Consider the following 13627-nt stretch of genomic DNA (forward strand, 5'->3'; position numbering starts at 1 on the left):
TTGCACCATGGATTGCATAATGCTTCTATTTCCTACCTCTTTCATTTATAGCTCTCAATAATTAGAAAACATATGCCTTCTAAATAAAGTTTAGCTGCTCCACATGTAGTTCATCCTATCACATTCTGCTGGAAGAGCCCGAAGAAACAGTACTCTTACACTCCAAAACATGTATAAATCCAGCTTTTCTCAGGGATAGGGCAGGTGTGCAAGCAGGGGTTCAGGATGTCTCTCCATCAAGCTCCTCTTTGCTCCATTTCATGAACAAGTCAAGAGAAAATCAGCATACCCTGCTTACGGAGAAAATTCTGCTACATGGCACACAGAGACAAGCTGGGACAGGGGAATAGTTCTTGATACCCCTGTTGTTTGGAAAAGCAAATGGTTTTTAAATCTGATGCTTAAATGAGCTAGAAAGGCAAACACAATCTGTTCTCCCTTGCTGCACTGCCCTGATACTTTCAGTCTTGATTTTCTTTTCCTTTCCTTCTCATCCAAGCAAATCTCTAGCAATAAAAAAAAAAAAAAAAAAAAAAAAAAAAAAAAAAAAAAAAAAAATAAATAAAATAAAGAAAAATGCAGTCTGGCAAGTGAACCTTAGCATGCAGCTAGAGGCTGTTTGTGCAGCTGTGATAAAGAATAAATAAATAATAATAATAAAAAAATTGAAAACATCCACCCCCCCCCCAGAGTGGTAGCTTATAAACAAGATGTGCTAAGTCCTTTGGATCGTGCAAGGAAAATTATCAGTTAATAAGAAACTACTGTCTGCCCAGGTACTTGCAATCACAACACCATTAGATTTAAGCTGGAAAACCAGGGGCCAGTTTGAAATCCACTGTATAAATGCAGTTTAAAGTGCCTAATGCCTAAAGCAGAGACAAGGAAAACTAGCTGAGAACAGAATATATGATAGAAAGTGACAGTAAAAAGAATGACCCTCCACAAAAGCGTGATCAAAAGCAACATACCAGGCTCAGAAAAAAAGAAAAACCTGCCTAAAACTCTGTCCTACTCCAGTAGTGAAATGCATACCACAGTCAGGAATAAAAAGGCAGCATGTGATAGAAAGAGGAAGGCCAGGCACCAATGTAAGTGAGAAGCTGTAGGCAAAGTGTATGAAACACCAAACACCAGGGCCAGTGATGCCAAGGAACTTTCCACCTCTCTGGTTGTATCTCAGCCTGTCACACACTGATGTTAGGCACCTCCGATGTCAGTAACAGTGAAGGAAAGTACTCAGAACATCTGGAGTTGGTATTTCCATTATCTCACTCTGAGAATACCTTCCAAGACACCTGCAGTGAGCAGCAGGGAAAAGGTGCTGAGGGAGTATCAAATGGAGTGATGATGACACTTCCCCTCGCATTGGCAATGGCTTTGGGGGATCTTTCACCCTCAGGAAACCCCATAATGAGATTTACTCAACTTTTAATTTTCCTACAACCTGAAATACTCAAGGAGCAGCAGAAGTACTGGAAAAGTGACTGCTGTCAGGACAGAATTAAAAAACAGGAAGCAGCAGGGGACAGAGAAAACTGCAGATGGTCTCATCAAGATAATGATCTTTAAATACATCTATTTCAAAATTTCCTAAGATTATGAAAGAAATTGAAAGAAAGTACTAGATGGACATCTGGTGAAGACTGAAAAGGATAGCAAAAAGTCTTGCCAAGGATAGCTTCAAAAACAAATGACAGTGCAATGGGAAACCCTAGTTCCAAAAGCCACAAAGAATCAACAGAATGCTCCATTCTAACAGCTATTAGAGAGGATGGACGAAGAGGATATGTCAATGCCAATAGAAAATAAAAAAATTAATTTAAAAAACACCTCTCAGCTAAGTCATGACAGAGCCAGGACATCAACCCTTATTCTCCAGCTTGTTAATCAGAGTCCTTTGCCTTTGGATTCTTTTGTTATTGTTTTTATTGCTAGTGAGTGAGCTTCTGTCAGTCATGTCAGGCATTAAGGATGTCCTCAGCCTCCTTGCATGTTCAGCAGTTTTCCCCCCATGTACAAACCATAAAGCCAGCAGCAAATGAACTAGCTCAGATGGCTGGCACAGACATGAGATGCTGACTGAATTAAATTCACTTGTATAATGTAATGACCCAATTGTCACTGTCAGTTGAAATCCCAGCTTGCTCAGGTAACACCAGGGGCAGGGAAATTATGTTAATTTCTAATAGGCAACAAAAGGGACTGTTGAGCATAAAGGCTGTAACCTTCATTCCAGCCCTTTCATCTAGGAATAAAGGATTTTAGTGGGTTGGTTGAGATTCCTGCCTGCCCACCCAGTTCAGATGTGCAAAGATCATACTTAAAATAATAAACCTAAAATACTTCAAGTAGCAACATAACCTTGATTTTAAAAACATAAAATTGCTGTCTAGAACTTTGATGCTTTCAAGTATGCAAATCTAGCAAGATCACAGCTGTAGGTTATCTGCACGAGAACCACAATTTTCATTGTGTTGCTGCTAAATGAAAACCAACAGACACATTGATGATCCAGCTGAGGATTTTTTCCCCTAAATGAGCAAATGAAGAACCATCATTGGTGACCATAACTTCAGTCAGAAAAATATTGACATTTTAATTTTTATCTCTAAGGTCTGCTTCAAACTAGGCAATTGGACAATAGTTGCAACTATTTTTTTGGTAAATAAAAGGGATGTAGAAGTGTGTACTTCCATCCTAGCAACAGTGTTTGTACAGATGATATAAATATGTGTTTCTCATCATAACTGTTACAACCTATCAAAAACTACATTCATAACTCAACTGTACATTTCTAGAGCTTTTTGTTAGATTTTTTTAAAAAAAAGGTTTAACTGATGCAGATTTCTCAAGTATTTTCCTGAGTAAACAATAAGAAAATAACCATCTGGCACCCTAGAAGGCTCCTCAGCTTTCTGTTGGAAAATACTCTCAGAAAGTCACTGCAGAGCACCAAACAGTCAGTCACATTTAGGCACAGAGAGATGGAGACAAAGGCTGATAAAGCATCAGCTGTGAGAGACACTCATAATTCCCAAACACAACATTTATTACTCTGTTTCCATACAAAGCACTGATATTTAGCCATATTTTTTTTTCCCAAATGGGCTGGAGACAGTACAGGAATCCACAGCATTTTTTTTTGTTTTTTGAAGTTCTGTGTTTTAAACACAGTGAGTTTTCCCATCTTAAACAGGAATACAAGATCATTAAATTTAAATAGGTTACCTAAAGACGTCACCCAAACCACAACTCAAGTCCAAAGCTGAAGATTTGCAATGCCTAAGCAACTTCATTTTGAATTACAGAGTACAAGGATGAAACCAGGGCAAGACCAAACAGTTCATTTCAAGCTGTGTCCTTTTAGTAAGTCTGAATTTTTCTCATGTACCAACAAGAAAGAGGGAAGAATATGTGAAAATAAACTAATTGCAAGCTTTATTTTGTATTTTACAGATGAGATGAACGGTTTCTGGTCTTGACAGTTACAGAATTCAAAGTGACATGGAAGGGCATTTTATTTATCTGGAGAAGAGCAGTGCTAGCAGCCACAACATAAGCTTTTTGACATGTTTTACAAACCACCAGCTGTGCCCCAGAATTGGCATCTTCTTTAGCAGGCAAAACAATTCAGTAGTTTTATGCATTCCCACCAGTTGCCTTTATTCCTAGTCTAAGGTATCAGCTTTCCTTCTACCTGAGCTATTGTACTGGGAAACAGAAATCCTACATTAATTTTATCTTGATCTCCTACAGCTAAGTAAGGCATAGCATAAGTGTTTTGGCTTCAGCAAATAGTTTCTTCGAAACACCACCCACTTAGCTGCCTGAGGAGTCACCTGTGAGTGGCTGGGACTACAATCAGAGCCCTTAAACACTAGGAACAAATGTTCTACTGCACAATTTAACTTCCTTGAAATCTGACTAATCCCACCTACTGTTTCACAGGTAAAATATTACCTAGTGACACAAAATAGGGAGATTCAGATCCCTGGATGGGAATAGTTTAAATTACAAATCACTGACCAGGACAAGTCACAAGCTGTGGAGAGGTGTTGTTTCACTTGTACAGCAGTAACTGGCCACAAGAAACATAAGTTCAAGTTGCTTTCCTACTCACACAGAACCTGACATAATTGGAAGCTATTTACTAATGGCACTAAATTACTTTTATAGCTCTTTACCATCTGATTCAGGACTCCTTCATAGCAAATTCTAACCCAAGTGACCACTGCACCCCTGGAGATGTTTGTGCCCAGAGCACCAAAAAGCTGAGTTGTCACCATTTGCCCTGTTTGGAGGGTTCAGGAGAATCTAGTTTCTTCTGCTTCCTTACATAGTACTGTTAGTAATAATATAACCAGAGTCATCACCTGCAGAAATTATAGATGGTAGGCAGAGTAGCAGGCTCTGCAATTTAAGCAGTGATGGTATACTGGCTACATAGCAACGCTGAATGCAAAAATGTTTTGTGTTAAGACCCCTAAGCCAGATGTTGCTATAAATCAGAGTAGGGAAAGGTTTCTAGAAGTTGGAAAGTTCATGCATGCTTCCAGAATTCTCATTCCACAGAAACTGATCAGACTCACTGCTTTGCTCTCCCCAGTTTGTAATTAGGAAAAATTCTCTGGGAAGAAGTACAATACCCTTCAGGTACAGCACTCAGCTTCTGCCCTGCCTGCAGCTCCCCAGAGCCACAGCATCCAGCCGGGGAAGTGGGACAACTGTCAAGGCATCATGCAGCTCCCTGTGCTTCCCAGCGGACACACTGCCTCCAGAGGTTTTTCCCCTAAGAAAAAATTAGATTAACATCTGAAAGCACATCATTTTATCTTTGGTAATGTCTCTTCTAATATTACCACTTTTTAAAACTGTTACATAATCAAGTTGTGTAATCAACAAGCTCAACTTCCTTACAAAGATGTTCTCCTCCCTCTCTCTATCCCTCCATCAACCCTGGCGTCATGCAGCGTTCCTGTATGAATTGCACTGCTTTATTTCCCAAATAATATGGTACAATTATCCTCCATCTGTTTCTCTAGACAGCATTGAACAACAGAAAATTTACTAAAAATGAGGACCCAAATAGCAGCTGCTGCCACTAAATAATACTGATTTTGCATATCCAAAGCAACCTGACCACTGCTTCAACAGCTGAAAGCTGAAGTCTTCAAAACACCAACTTATGAGGGTGACACTGACTTTGATTTCCAACGATACAAAAATCAAAAGATACTTAAAGGTTCCCGTTTCCAGAAACTTGACTTTGAATGGAAGTCAGAAGCAGGGACAACACAATCCTCCAGGCCAGTTTTCTGCCAGAGTGGTTATTTTATAAAATTAAGGTTCGTATTCTTCTCCTGGTAGCTGTGCCTGCACCATTCCATAAAAAGCCTAAAGCAAATTAGGAAGAGCAAGAGAATCATTGCAACTCAAGTACACACATTTTTATATTAAGATGCAAGTCTCCATGTTTTGAGAAATCACCTATGGTCATACACAAGCTAAAAGTAGTTTTAGAATAAGCTAACATTTGGAAAGGTACGCAACATTCATAGCTTTGTTTCATCCCATTCTTACTTCTGCTACTTAATCAGTATTTTCTTTACAAACTATTCTGCTTTATGAATTTTACAGATAGGAAACAAGGCTAAGTTGCTGTCATTATCTGCTTTTTAAAAGAGCCTAGCAATTAATTGCCTATCAGTATTATCATAGAGCTTTGAAACGACTCAACATCAGGAAAACAAATTAGAGGCAGTAAGCTCAAAAGACAGCCAAGATGTTCAGAGAAACAAACAGCCAGACCTTTTATGACACCTTATCCATGGCATTGTCTGACAAACATATAAAGGACCACAGAGGTTCTGTAGAGCTATCAGGTGATGAGTGCCCTCTGTTCTGTCAGCACACTCAGGAAAGTTCTAGCTGTTTTGCTGGAATTCCACAGACAAGCTGGAGGTAGTACTCAGCTTCTGGTTCACGGTCACCTATCCTCCACATAAAAGAGCTGCAGAGCAGCTGAGGCATGCAAGAGCCATCTGTGACAAAACTGCCACCCTAAGTTCAACACTTCCATCCTTTTGCCAATCTTGACATGCATGTTAAAAAAGAGTGTAAGAAAGGTTTCTTAGAACTCTATTTATAGAGACAAATCTGAACTTCCATTTTTATTGGGTTTCTTTTGGTATTTAAGCACGACTCTTTATTTGAAATAAAATAAAAAAAATCCTAGAGGTTTATCCACCAGTACTCCATTTAACTTCACATGCTTGTGCACATGTATGTTGGGTTTTTTATATATATAAAGAAGTCACTGGAACATCTGGCCTGGCCCAGAACACATTAATATATCAAGACAGGCATGCATTATAACATATGAACATGCATATATCATGGGCAAATGTAAGTTAATTATGCCTCCAACTATATGAACTTAATACATGCCATTAATGCAAATAGGGCCCATGCCGGACTTTGGATCTCCACCCGAGATGACACTGGAGAAATCACATTAATCTCAGGTAAAATTAGAAGGACAATAATCAGTTGGCTCGCAAGGCCAAGCAGTGCAGAGTATCCCAAGTCAGCTTCATCGAAATTGAAAGATATGCAGATTAACACACTAACAATAAAACCCCTGAGCATTTTATCAACATATTTTGAGTGCTGCCAACCTGCCTGTTTGAACTTTAAAGGAAAAAGATTAATCAGTTTCAGGAATTTTTGGTTCTACCTAAAATAAAGAGGGATTAAATCTAATCTAAAGTTCCTTTCCAGGCTTACGTTTCAGTATAACTATACCTACAATTAAAAACCCCATCTAAAAGAGCATATTTTAAAATATCTAAAGTCTTATTTGCAATAAATAAAATTATTCATGCCAGCATGGTATACACAGCCATATTTATTAGTTCACTTTCGATTACATGAAGAAAAAGCTGAAGACATATACATGTGCTGCTTTAAAATAAAGACAGACTACTGTTTTCTCCAACAGTTTTATTTCAAAAAGTACACAAGTCTGTCATGGAACTATAGCATTTTAAAATTCTGGATTTTGTTTTTTTACAAATTCACTCACAATACCTGTACTTTAAAATACCATTCCCCCAAAAGTGTGAATATAAAAACCTCATACTGAAATTCACATCAATGTTCAAAGTCCATGCTTTGTGCATGAGAAATGTAACATCATAATGTTTTGGATCCCAGGAAGTTGTTATTGCTCTGATTTCAGCTGAGCTATGCCTCAGTGCTAGGGGATTATTCAACAAAGGGCCCCAAAAAGCACCTATCAAGTGTATAAAACAAGGTTTAAGTGACACAAATGGCATAATATCTTTAGACTGAACAAAGACCTAAAGTGATCCAGAATATATACACTGCTCAGAACAAAACTAAACGCTTGTCATAGAAACCAGTAATATACAATATTCAGCATTACATAAAAACTTGCAATTCAGAAGTCTTACTTGCACTATTAAACAGGAAGCATACATCTAATATGAATGAGACCATCAAGAGCTGAGAAAGACATATGCGTTGTACATTTCTTTCACAAGTCATGTTTTACCCCTCCAACAAGGCATTTCTGTGCACCACACAGTTTTGGAAGAAGTATTTGTTCTTAGGGAAGGAAATTTCACACAAGTATCTTTAAATACCCACTGCAGAAAGTTGATGAAAACTCTTGTAATGTATGGACAAGTGTTACGTAACCTCTACAGTATTACAAGTCTAACACTTTATTCACACCATGCTAAAATTGAGGGGTTTCTTTCTACATATAGTAGTCCTCAACAGGCAAGTTTACAGTCATGACATTAACTAGAGGTTTCTTGAGCTCACTTAGAGTATTTACACAATGGTACCTCCCTCCCTCCCCTTTCCCCCCCCCTTTTTTCTTTAAATGAGACTTTAAAAATGCCACCTCCTAACTGGTATATCAGCTGCCATTACTTCCTAAAAGTGTTCTGTCAGCAGAGCTCTCTGTCACATCGGACACGTCATATGTTTAACCAGTTCATCTCCCACACAGCTAGAAATTATTATTAAAATACAGTAGCTGCTTTTGAGAATCATAATCCAGTGTAAGTGAAGAATCTAGTGACAAAAGAAATAATTTATAGTAGCACTATTATGTTCTCATAGTAGTGTTGCATCCACCCAAAAAGGCATGATGATAGCAACTTGAGGCAGAGTTCACCCCAAGTCAGAGGTTCTATATTTCAGATAAGGACTGTGTCAGATTCCATTTCTTTCATTTTTCCATGCAATTACATAAATAGACAGACACTGTCAAGGCTGCTAAGCCTAACAGCCAGGCTCTCAGGGCACATCAGGCTGTCCTTCTGCCCATTTATTATTTTGCACAAGCTGACAGAGCATCAAGCATGTGTAAACTCTGCTCCGTGTGCTTTACTGAGACAGGTTGCTGAGTCTGAGTGTCCTAGGGCTTACCTGACTGTAGGTTACAGGGTCTCAGGTCAAATCAAAACAAACAAAAAATTAATTTAAAAAATTCCTCAAATGACCAAAAACCACATAGGTCCACAGAAGGCTTAGAACCAAATTTAGTAGGTTTGCTGCCTGGTTCCTTAGGTTTATAGCTCTCTCTCAGTCTGTGATTCACTTTAGTCTTGCACCCAACTTGTATTTGTAGTAACTACACTCTTTTCATTAAGAAAGGCCTTAGTTTCAAGGTAAACAATCAGTGTATGATTAACATCTTGGAAGTCTCTTCTATCACAATAATTGGATGCAAAAACATGTCTCCTCATCTATAGTTCTTCAGAAGGTATGTTTGGCACACTTACTAAGCCCATTATTTACCACATAAATGCAATTCAATCGTCTCTCTCATTGGTACAACTGAAGAGCTTACAGGAACACAAACACTCGAATCATAATTAGCAATTGAAGGAGTTAAGTGACATTTTGAAATACAGAACAATGCAGAGAGAGACACTGAAGTTCACATCCAAAAATAGGCATGAAGAGGTATAAATAGTACATAAGAATCAAGAAATCAGATCACAGTGTCATGTTTTAAGAACTGTACCATCATCTAAGCACCTGTTCATACAGTATGTTTAGGCACCAGAAATTTAATAAAAACTGAAGTTACAATCAGGCAAATTTTATTGACAAGGCACACATGAAAGATAAAAAATCTGATCTCTAACAGTATCAATTTACAATCTAAAAAAGTTCCAAATGTGTAAAACTAACTCTATATTACTTAATAGTCATTCAAGTTTCTAAATTCAGTATGAAGGGTGTGTTAAAATCATGAAATTGTTTGGGTTATAAGGAGCTTAAATATGACCTTGTACCAACCACTGCCATGGGCAGGGGAATTTCTTTACATTAATAGTGCCAGCCAAAAATTGTGTACCTATTTACAGATAGGACAAACATTTAGTAGTAAGCCAAAGAATTCATCACAGATAAGCAGATACTAAACCTAGAAGTCTGGGTTAATGTTGTTTTCTCTCACTGTTGCTACACACAAATAATCCTAACATCTTTCAACAGGCTATTCAGATATTTCCTTCATCAACATCAGTGCACACACTGTAATGAATTTACAGTTTTCCAAAACACCTTGCAGCTCAACATCTCTAGCTAGAGTAAGCTAAAAACTCTCCCCCACCTGCTCCCCAGCACAAGACAAAGAAGGTAGAAAACAGGAAGGAAGGAAGGAATCACAGATTCAAACTGTACAGAGTTTTAAATTGAGCTTTTGCAGGTATATAACAGTCATCAGAAGCTACCAGAAGTCCTTAAATACATGTGAAAGTAAGACAAGGAATTGTTGTGTTTCTCCTGTATTGCTTTAAGTTTGCAAAATTGAGAAGAAGCGTTTTCAATCTTGCAACATGAGATTTGTATCAACAATTCTGAGTAATTATTTTCTCTCAGTTACATGAAACGCTTGCTCTCCACAGTCTGAACACTGGTTCAGAATATTTAGGGTTGTTAAAGAGGCAAGAAAAAATGAGCTTTCAACTCCTTGCAAATTCATACAGCCAGACATTAGCATCTTGAACATGGACTGACTACTGCTTAGGGGCATATGAGAAAAGTTGCTTCCACTGTGGTTAGAGCAAGAGGACAGACATCAAATACCAGTTACTTAACAGGTTTCATCAAATCCCCATAGAGCTTCTAGGAAATTGCTTTGGGAAAAAATTAAGAGCACTGCCTCACTATCTAACCAGGCATTGGAAAATGCAAGGTACAACTAACTTCAAGACCTGTGTAAAGATCCATTAACCCATTCTTACTGTGACAGTAAGAGTTGGTCTGTAGGTTTTAGAGCTTAGATACTTCTATCAGCAATCTGATAGGACCTCTAAGGCATCAGATAATATAAGTATTAAGTTATCTGACAGGACCAAAACTAGTTGTTGTAAAAAAATTTGTGTTTCAAAGAACTTGCAAGGTTTTCTGTCACACTTCCACTCATTGCCCTTTTAAATTCAGAACAGATTAATTAAATAAATTGAACCAATCAAATGACTGTCTGCCCCTGAAATAAGAGCTCAAGTACTCCAAAAAAACATCACCAGGTTAAAGAACCACATAAATACTCAATTTGAACAGAATTCAAAGTCATCCTTGGTATTTCAGCGCCCTGCAACTATACTAGACAGTGGCCAGGTTAAAATATTTCTGTTATTCCACAATTGAGAATAAAGTCTCAGGAACTCTGAGAAACTTCATGGTCTACACATGAAATGCTTTTGTTACTTCTCACCTGTGTCTCACTGTTACACATTCAGAACTATACATTAGCTGACAGTGTCAGAACCTCATCAGCAACCTACCAGAGGTCCAAATACCTTCAGTGTCCGATATTTATTTATGAAGTTCAACGTTTTTAGCAAATAGTTCAACTATCATATGCAAATAAGTTTAAAATTAAACATGAGAATTGGTGGCTTTTCAAACTCACTTGTATATTTTCTTCAAGGAAAATTTCATGCCAGTGTTTAAATGAGGGATGGAACACAGTATTTTTCTCTAATACTTACAATGAACACTTTAAAAAACAGCTTTTAAATTAATAATATTTTATACTATCGACCCATCTTTGCTTTGTGCTGGAATCATCACAGGAACAGCTCCCATTCTACTTAAATTAGGTGCAGCTACCTTTGAAGGTGCAAAGGCTGGGTTTTGAGTAGGAGCACGTTCAAAGTCTTCACTTGGGACTTGGCTATATGGAGTTTTGGTAAATCCTTCCATGTTGGAGGGAGACATTGAGCCCAGGGAAGAACGATTGCTGCCAATGTAGCTGCGAGCTGTAGAACTGCGACTCTTTGGAGGTGGAACATCTTCTCTGAAATGAACAAAACACACCAAAAAAAATCAGTTGCAGAACAAGAGTTCAGTCACCATTACTTTAAAACAAATATTCAGTTTGTTTTTTTTCTGTTCCAATGTAGTCAAAAACATCCTTATGTCTTCCTTTAAAGCAACAAAAGCCCCTCCCCAAACCCTCAATATTCATGGCCTCTAAAATGTTTGCTGAAATTAGACAAACCACAAAAAGTTCTCCAACAAGCCATTAGTGTTATAATAAGCTTTTCAGATTAAGACAGAAATCTCAACTGTTAAGTAACTTATTTGCAGAAATACACATTTAAAAGTTAATCTTCCAATAATACTGCTCAGAAACTAGAGACATGTTGTTACCTGATATCATGATGTACTTCTTTCTCATATTTCTTCTCTCTGTGCTTCTTACAAAAACAGAAGATGATAGAACACAGTACAGAGAGACCCAGCAGAGTTCCTATAATAGCTCCAGTAATTATACCAGCTGTATTTACGGCTAGAATAGACAAATAACAATACTGTTTGTTAAATGTAAAGCTATAATACCTTTCTTTAAACATTAAGCCCAGTATCTTTCACATGAGGCAGGTCAGTAATACTGAAGCACTGAATCAGAGGGGGAGTGCTCAATCACATGCATTTAAAACAATAAGACTTGAAGTGGCACTCACAAGTTACATAAGAGTATTGGGGTTTTTAACCATTTAGGAGTTTAGAGAAAAAGGCTGTTCAGCTTAAATACAAGAACACTGTGTGACTATTACACAGCAAACACTTACGAGGGGTGACATTCAGCTCAACAGAACATTCATCCGTGCCAACTCTGTTTGTGGCCACACAGTTGTATGTACCAGAATACTCTCGAGAGGCATTTTTCAGAAGAAGTTCCCCTGTATTTTTATCTAAAAACAACAGAAGGTAGAAGCTTACCATTTTCCTAAATATAATTCCATATTTAATATCACAGAATTATTAAACCAGCATATACATGAAATTTTAACTTAAAAAATGCTATATGAAACAAACCAGATTAAAACAGTTCTATCATGCTGTAAAATGCTATTTTTTCTAAGTCTTACTCCATTAGAAATGTATTCCACAGCATTTGACTTGCTCTGTCTGCTGAACAAGTTAGATAGGGTTTATATTCTATAGAACACACTCAGTGTTCCCAAAACTACATTCACAAGCCCAAAACTAACATGGTTTTTGTGAGTTACAAGTCACTCTTGCACAATGTCCCACTCATTCTTGTCTAGCACTGATATTGCCCATTTCTCTTTTTGTTACCATAAGACAAATTTGTGAGTGGAGACAGAGCGGGCAAAACAACAGTAGCCTAAAGTCTTGAGTGGTACAGAGGACATTAATGATCAACAGATTCACTGTCAAAACAATAAATAAGAGACATCAAATAGGAGACCAGGAGTCAAGTCCAAAATGAAGAACAGTACTAGGTTCTTCCTTTGTAGATGATTTTTAGGGATCTGTATTTTAAGATATTACATACTCTAAAAGAATGCAAAATCTTACAAAAAACTGGAAATTTTTTGCTTGTTTTAAATCATATTGAAGCCACATCTGAATTCCCTACTGTTCACTTAAGCACAAAAGCAAAACCATCAGCAAGCAAGAGAACTAACAACATCTGGGCACAGGTGAGCATGATACCGCAGCTCTTAATGATAAGAATCTCAACTTGAAGCTTGAAACATTTCCAAGCATGCATTAAAAACCAGAATCAACTCCAGCTTGTTTCAAAGTCAGTTTTGTTAGAGGGCAGAAGTGGCACTTAATCTTGACTACTCTATAGTAATACTAACCCAGACATGCTTACAAGTAAGGATAAGCCAAAAATAATATTGCAATCTTTTTAATTATTTCAGAGTAATAAATGAAGTTTGACAGTACTCAGCATGGAAGTGGCAGGAAGATTCTGTGTGCCAGATACTCTTTTCCAGTCATAAGACAAAAGTGGGGATCCTTCTTGTGACACACATTTCAAGGTAACGTCTTTTCCAATCTCCTGTGATCCTTCAATGGAACATTTAGTCCGTGCTGGCTTTACTAATAAACAAAACATCACTGAATTAATAACAGTCACAATCAAAATGTTTCCTAGTTGTGTTCTAGCAGCCAGTCCATTCTGTGAAAGATAAAGTTTGTGCCACAAACCATTTCTATGCACAGAAAGATTTTTCTATGAAATACAAGTCAGGTGCAGAACTTCTAGAAATGCTTATAATTCTAAATATAGTTTCCTTAATTTCCCAGA

At 37.5% G+C, this 13627-nt stretch overlaps 1 protein-coding gene across 2 annotated transcripts in view; it reads right to left on the minus strand.

Moving 5' to 3' along the window:
* Positions 1–13627, minus strand: part of CXADR (CXADR Ig-like cell adhesion molecule) — a 32924-nt gene that overhangs the window by 1806 nt on the left and 17491 nt on the right. The window contains exons 4-7 of one of the 2 annotated variants that reach the window (XM_041480264.1): positions 13264–13419; positions 12132–12254; positions 11710–11848; positions 11167–11353 (exon numbers count right to left, since the gene is read on the minus strand). In XM_041480264.1, the coding sequence (XP_041336198.1) occupies positions 11167–11353; positions 11710–11848; positions 12132–12254; positions 13264–13419 (605 nt within the window). Of the gene's footprint in view, positions 1–6895; positions 11354–11709; positions 11849–12131; positions 12255–13263; positions 13420–13627 lie in introns of those variants that run through there. The other variant, XM_041480263.1, reaches the window with a different exon arrangement.

Source organism: Pyrgilauda ruficollis, unplaced genomic scaffold (assembly GCF_017590135.1).
Source record: "Pyrgilauda ruficollis isolate IOZ18807 unplaced genomic scaffold, ASM1759013v1 scaffold50, whole genome shotgun sequence".
NCBI lineage: Eukaryota > Metazoa > Chordata > Aves > Passeriformes > Passeridae > Pyrgilauda > Pyrgilauda ruficollis.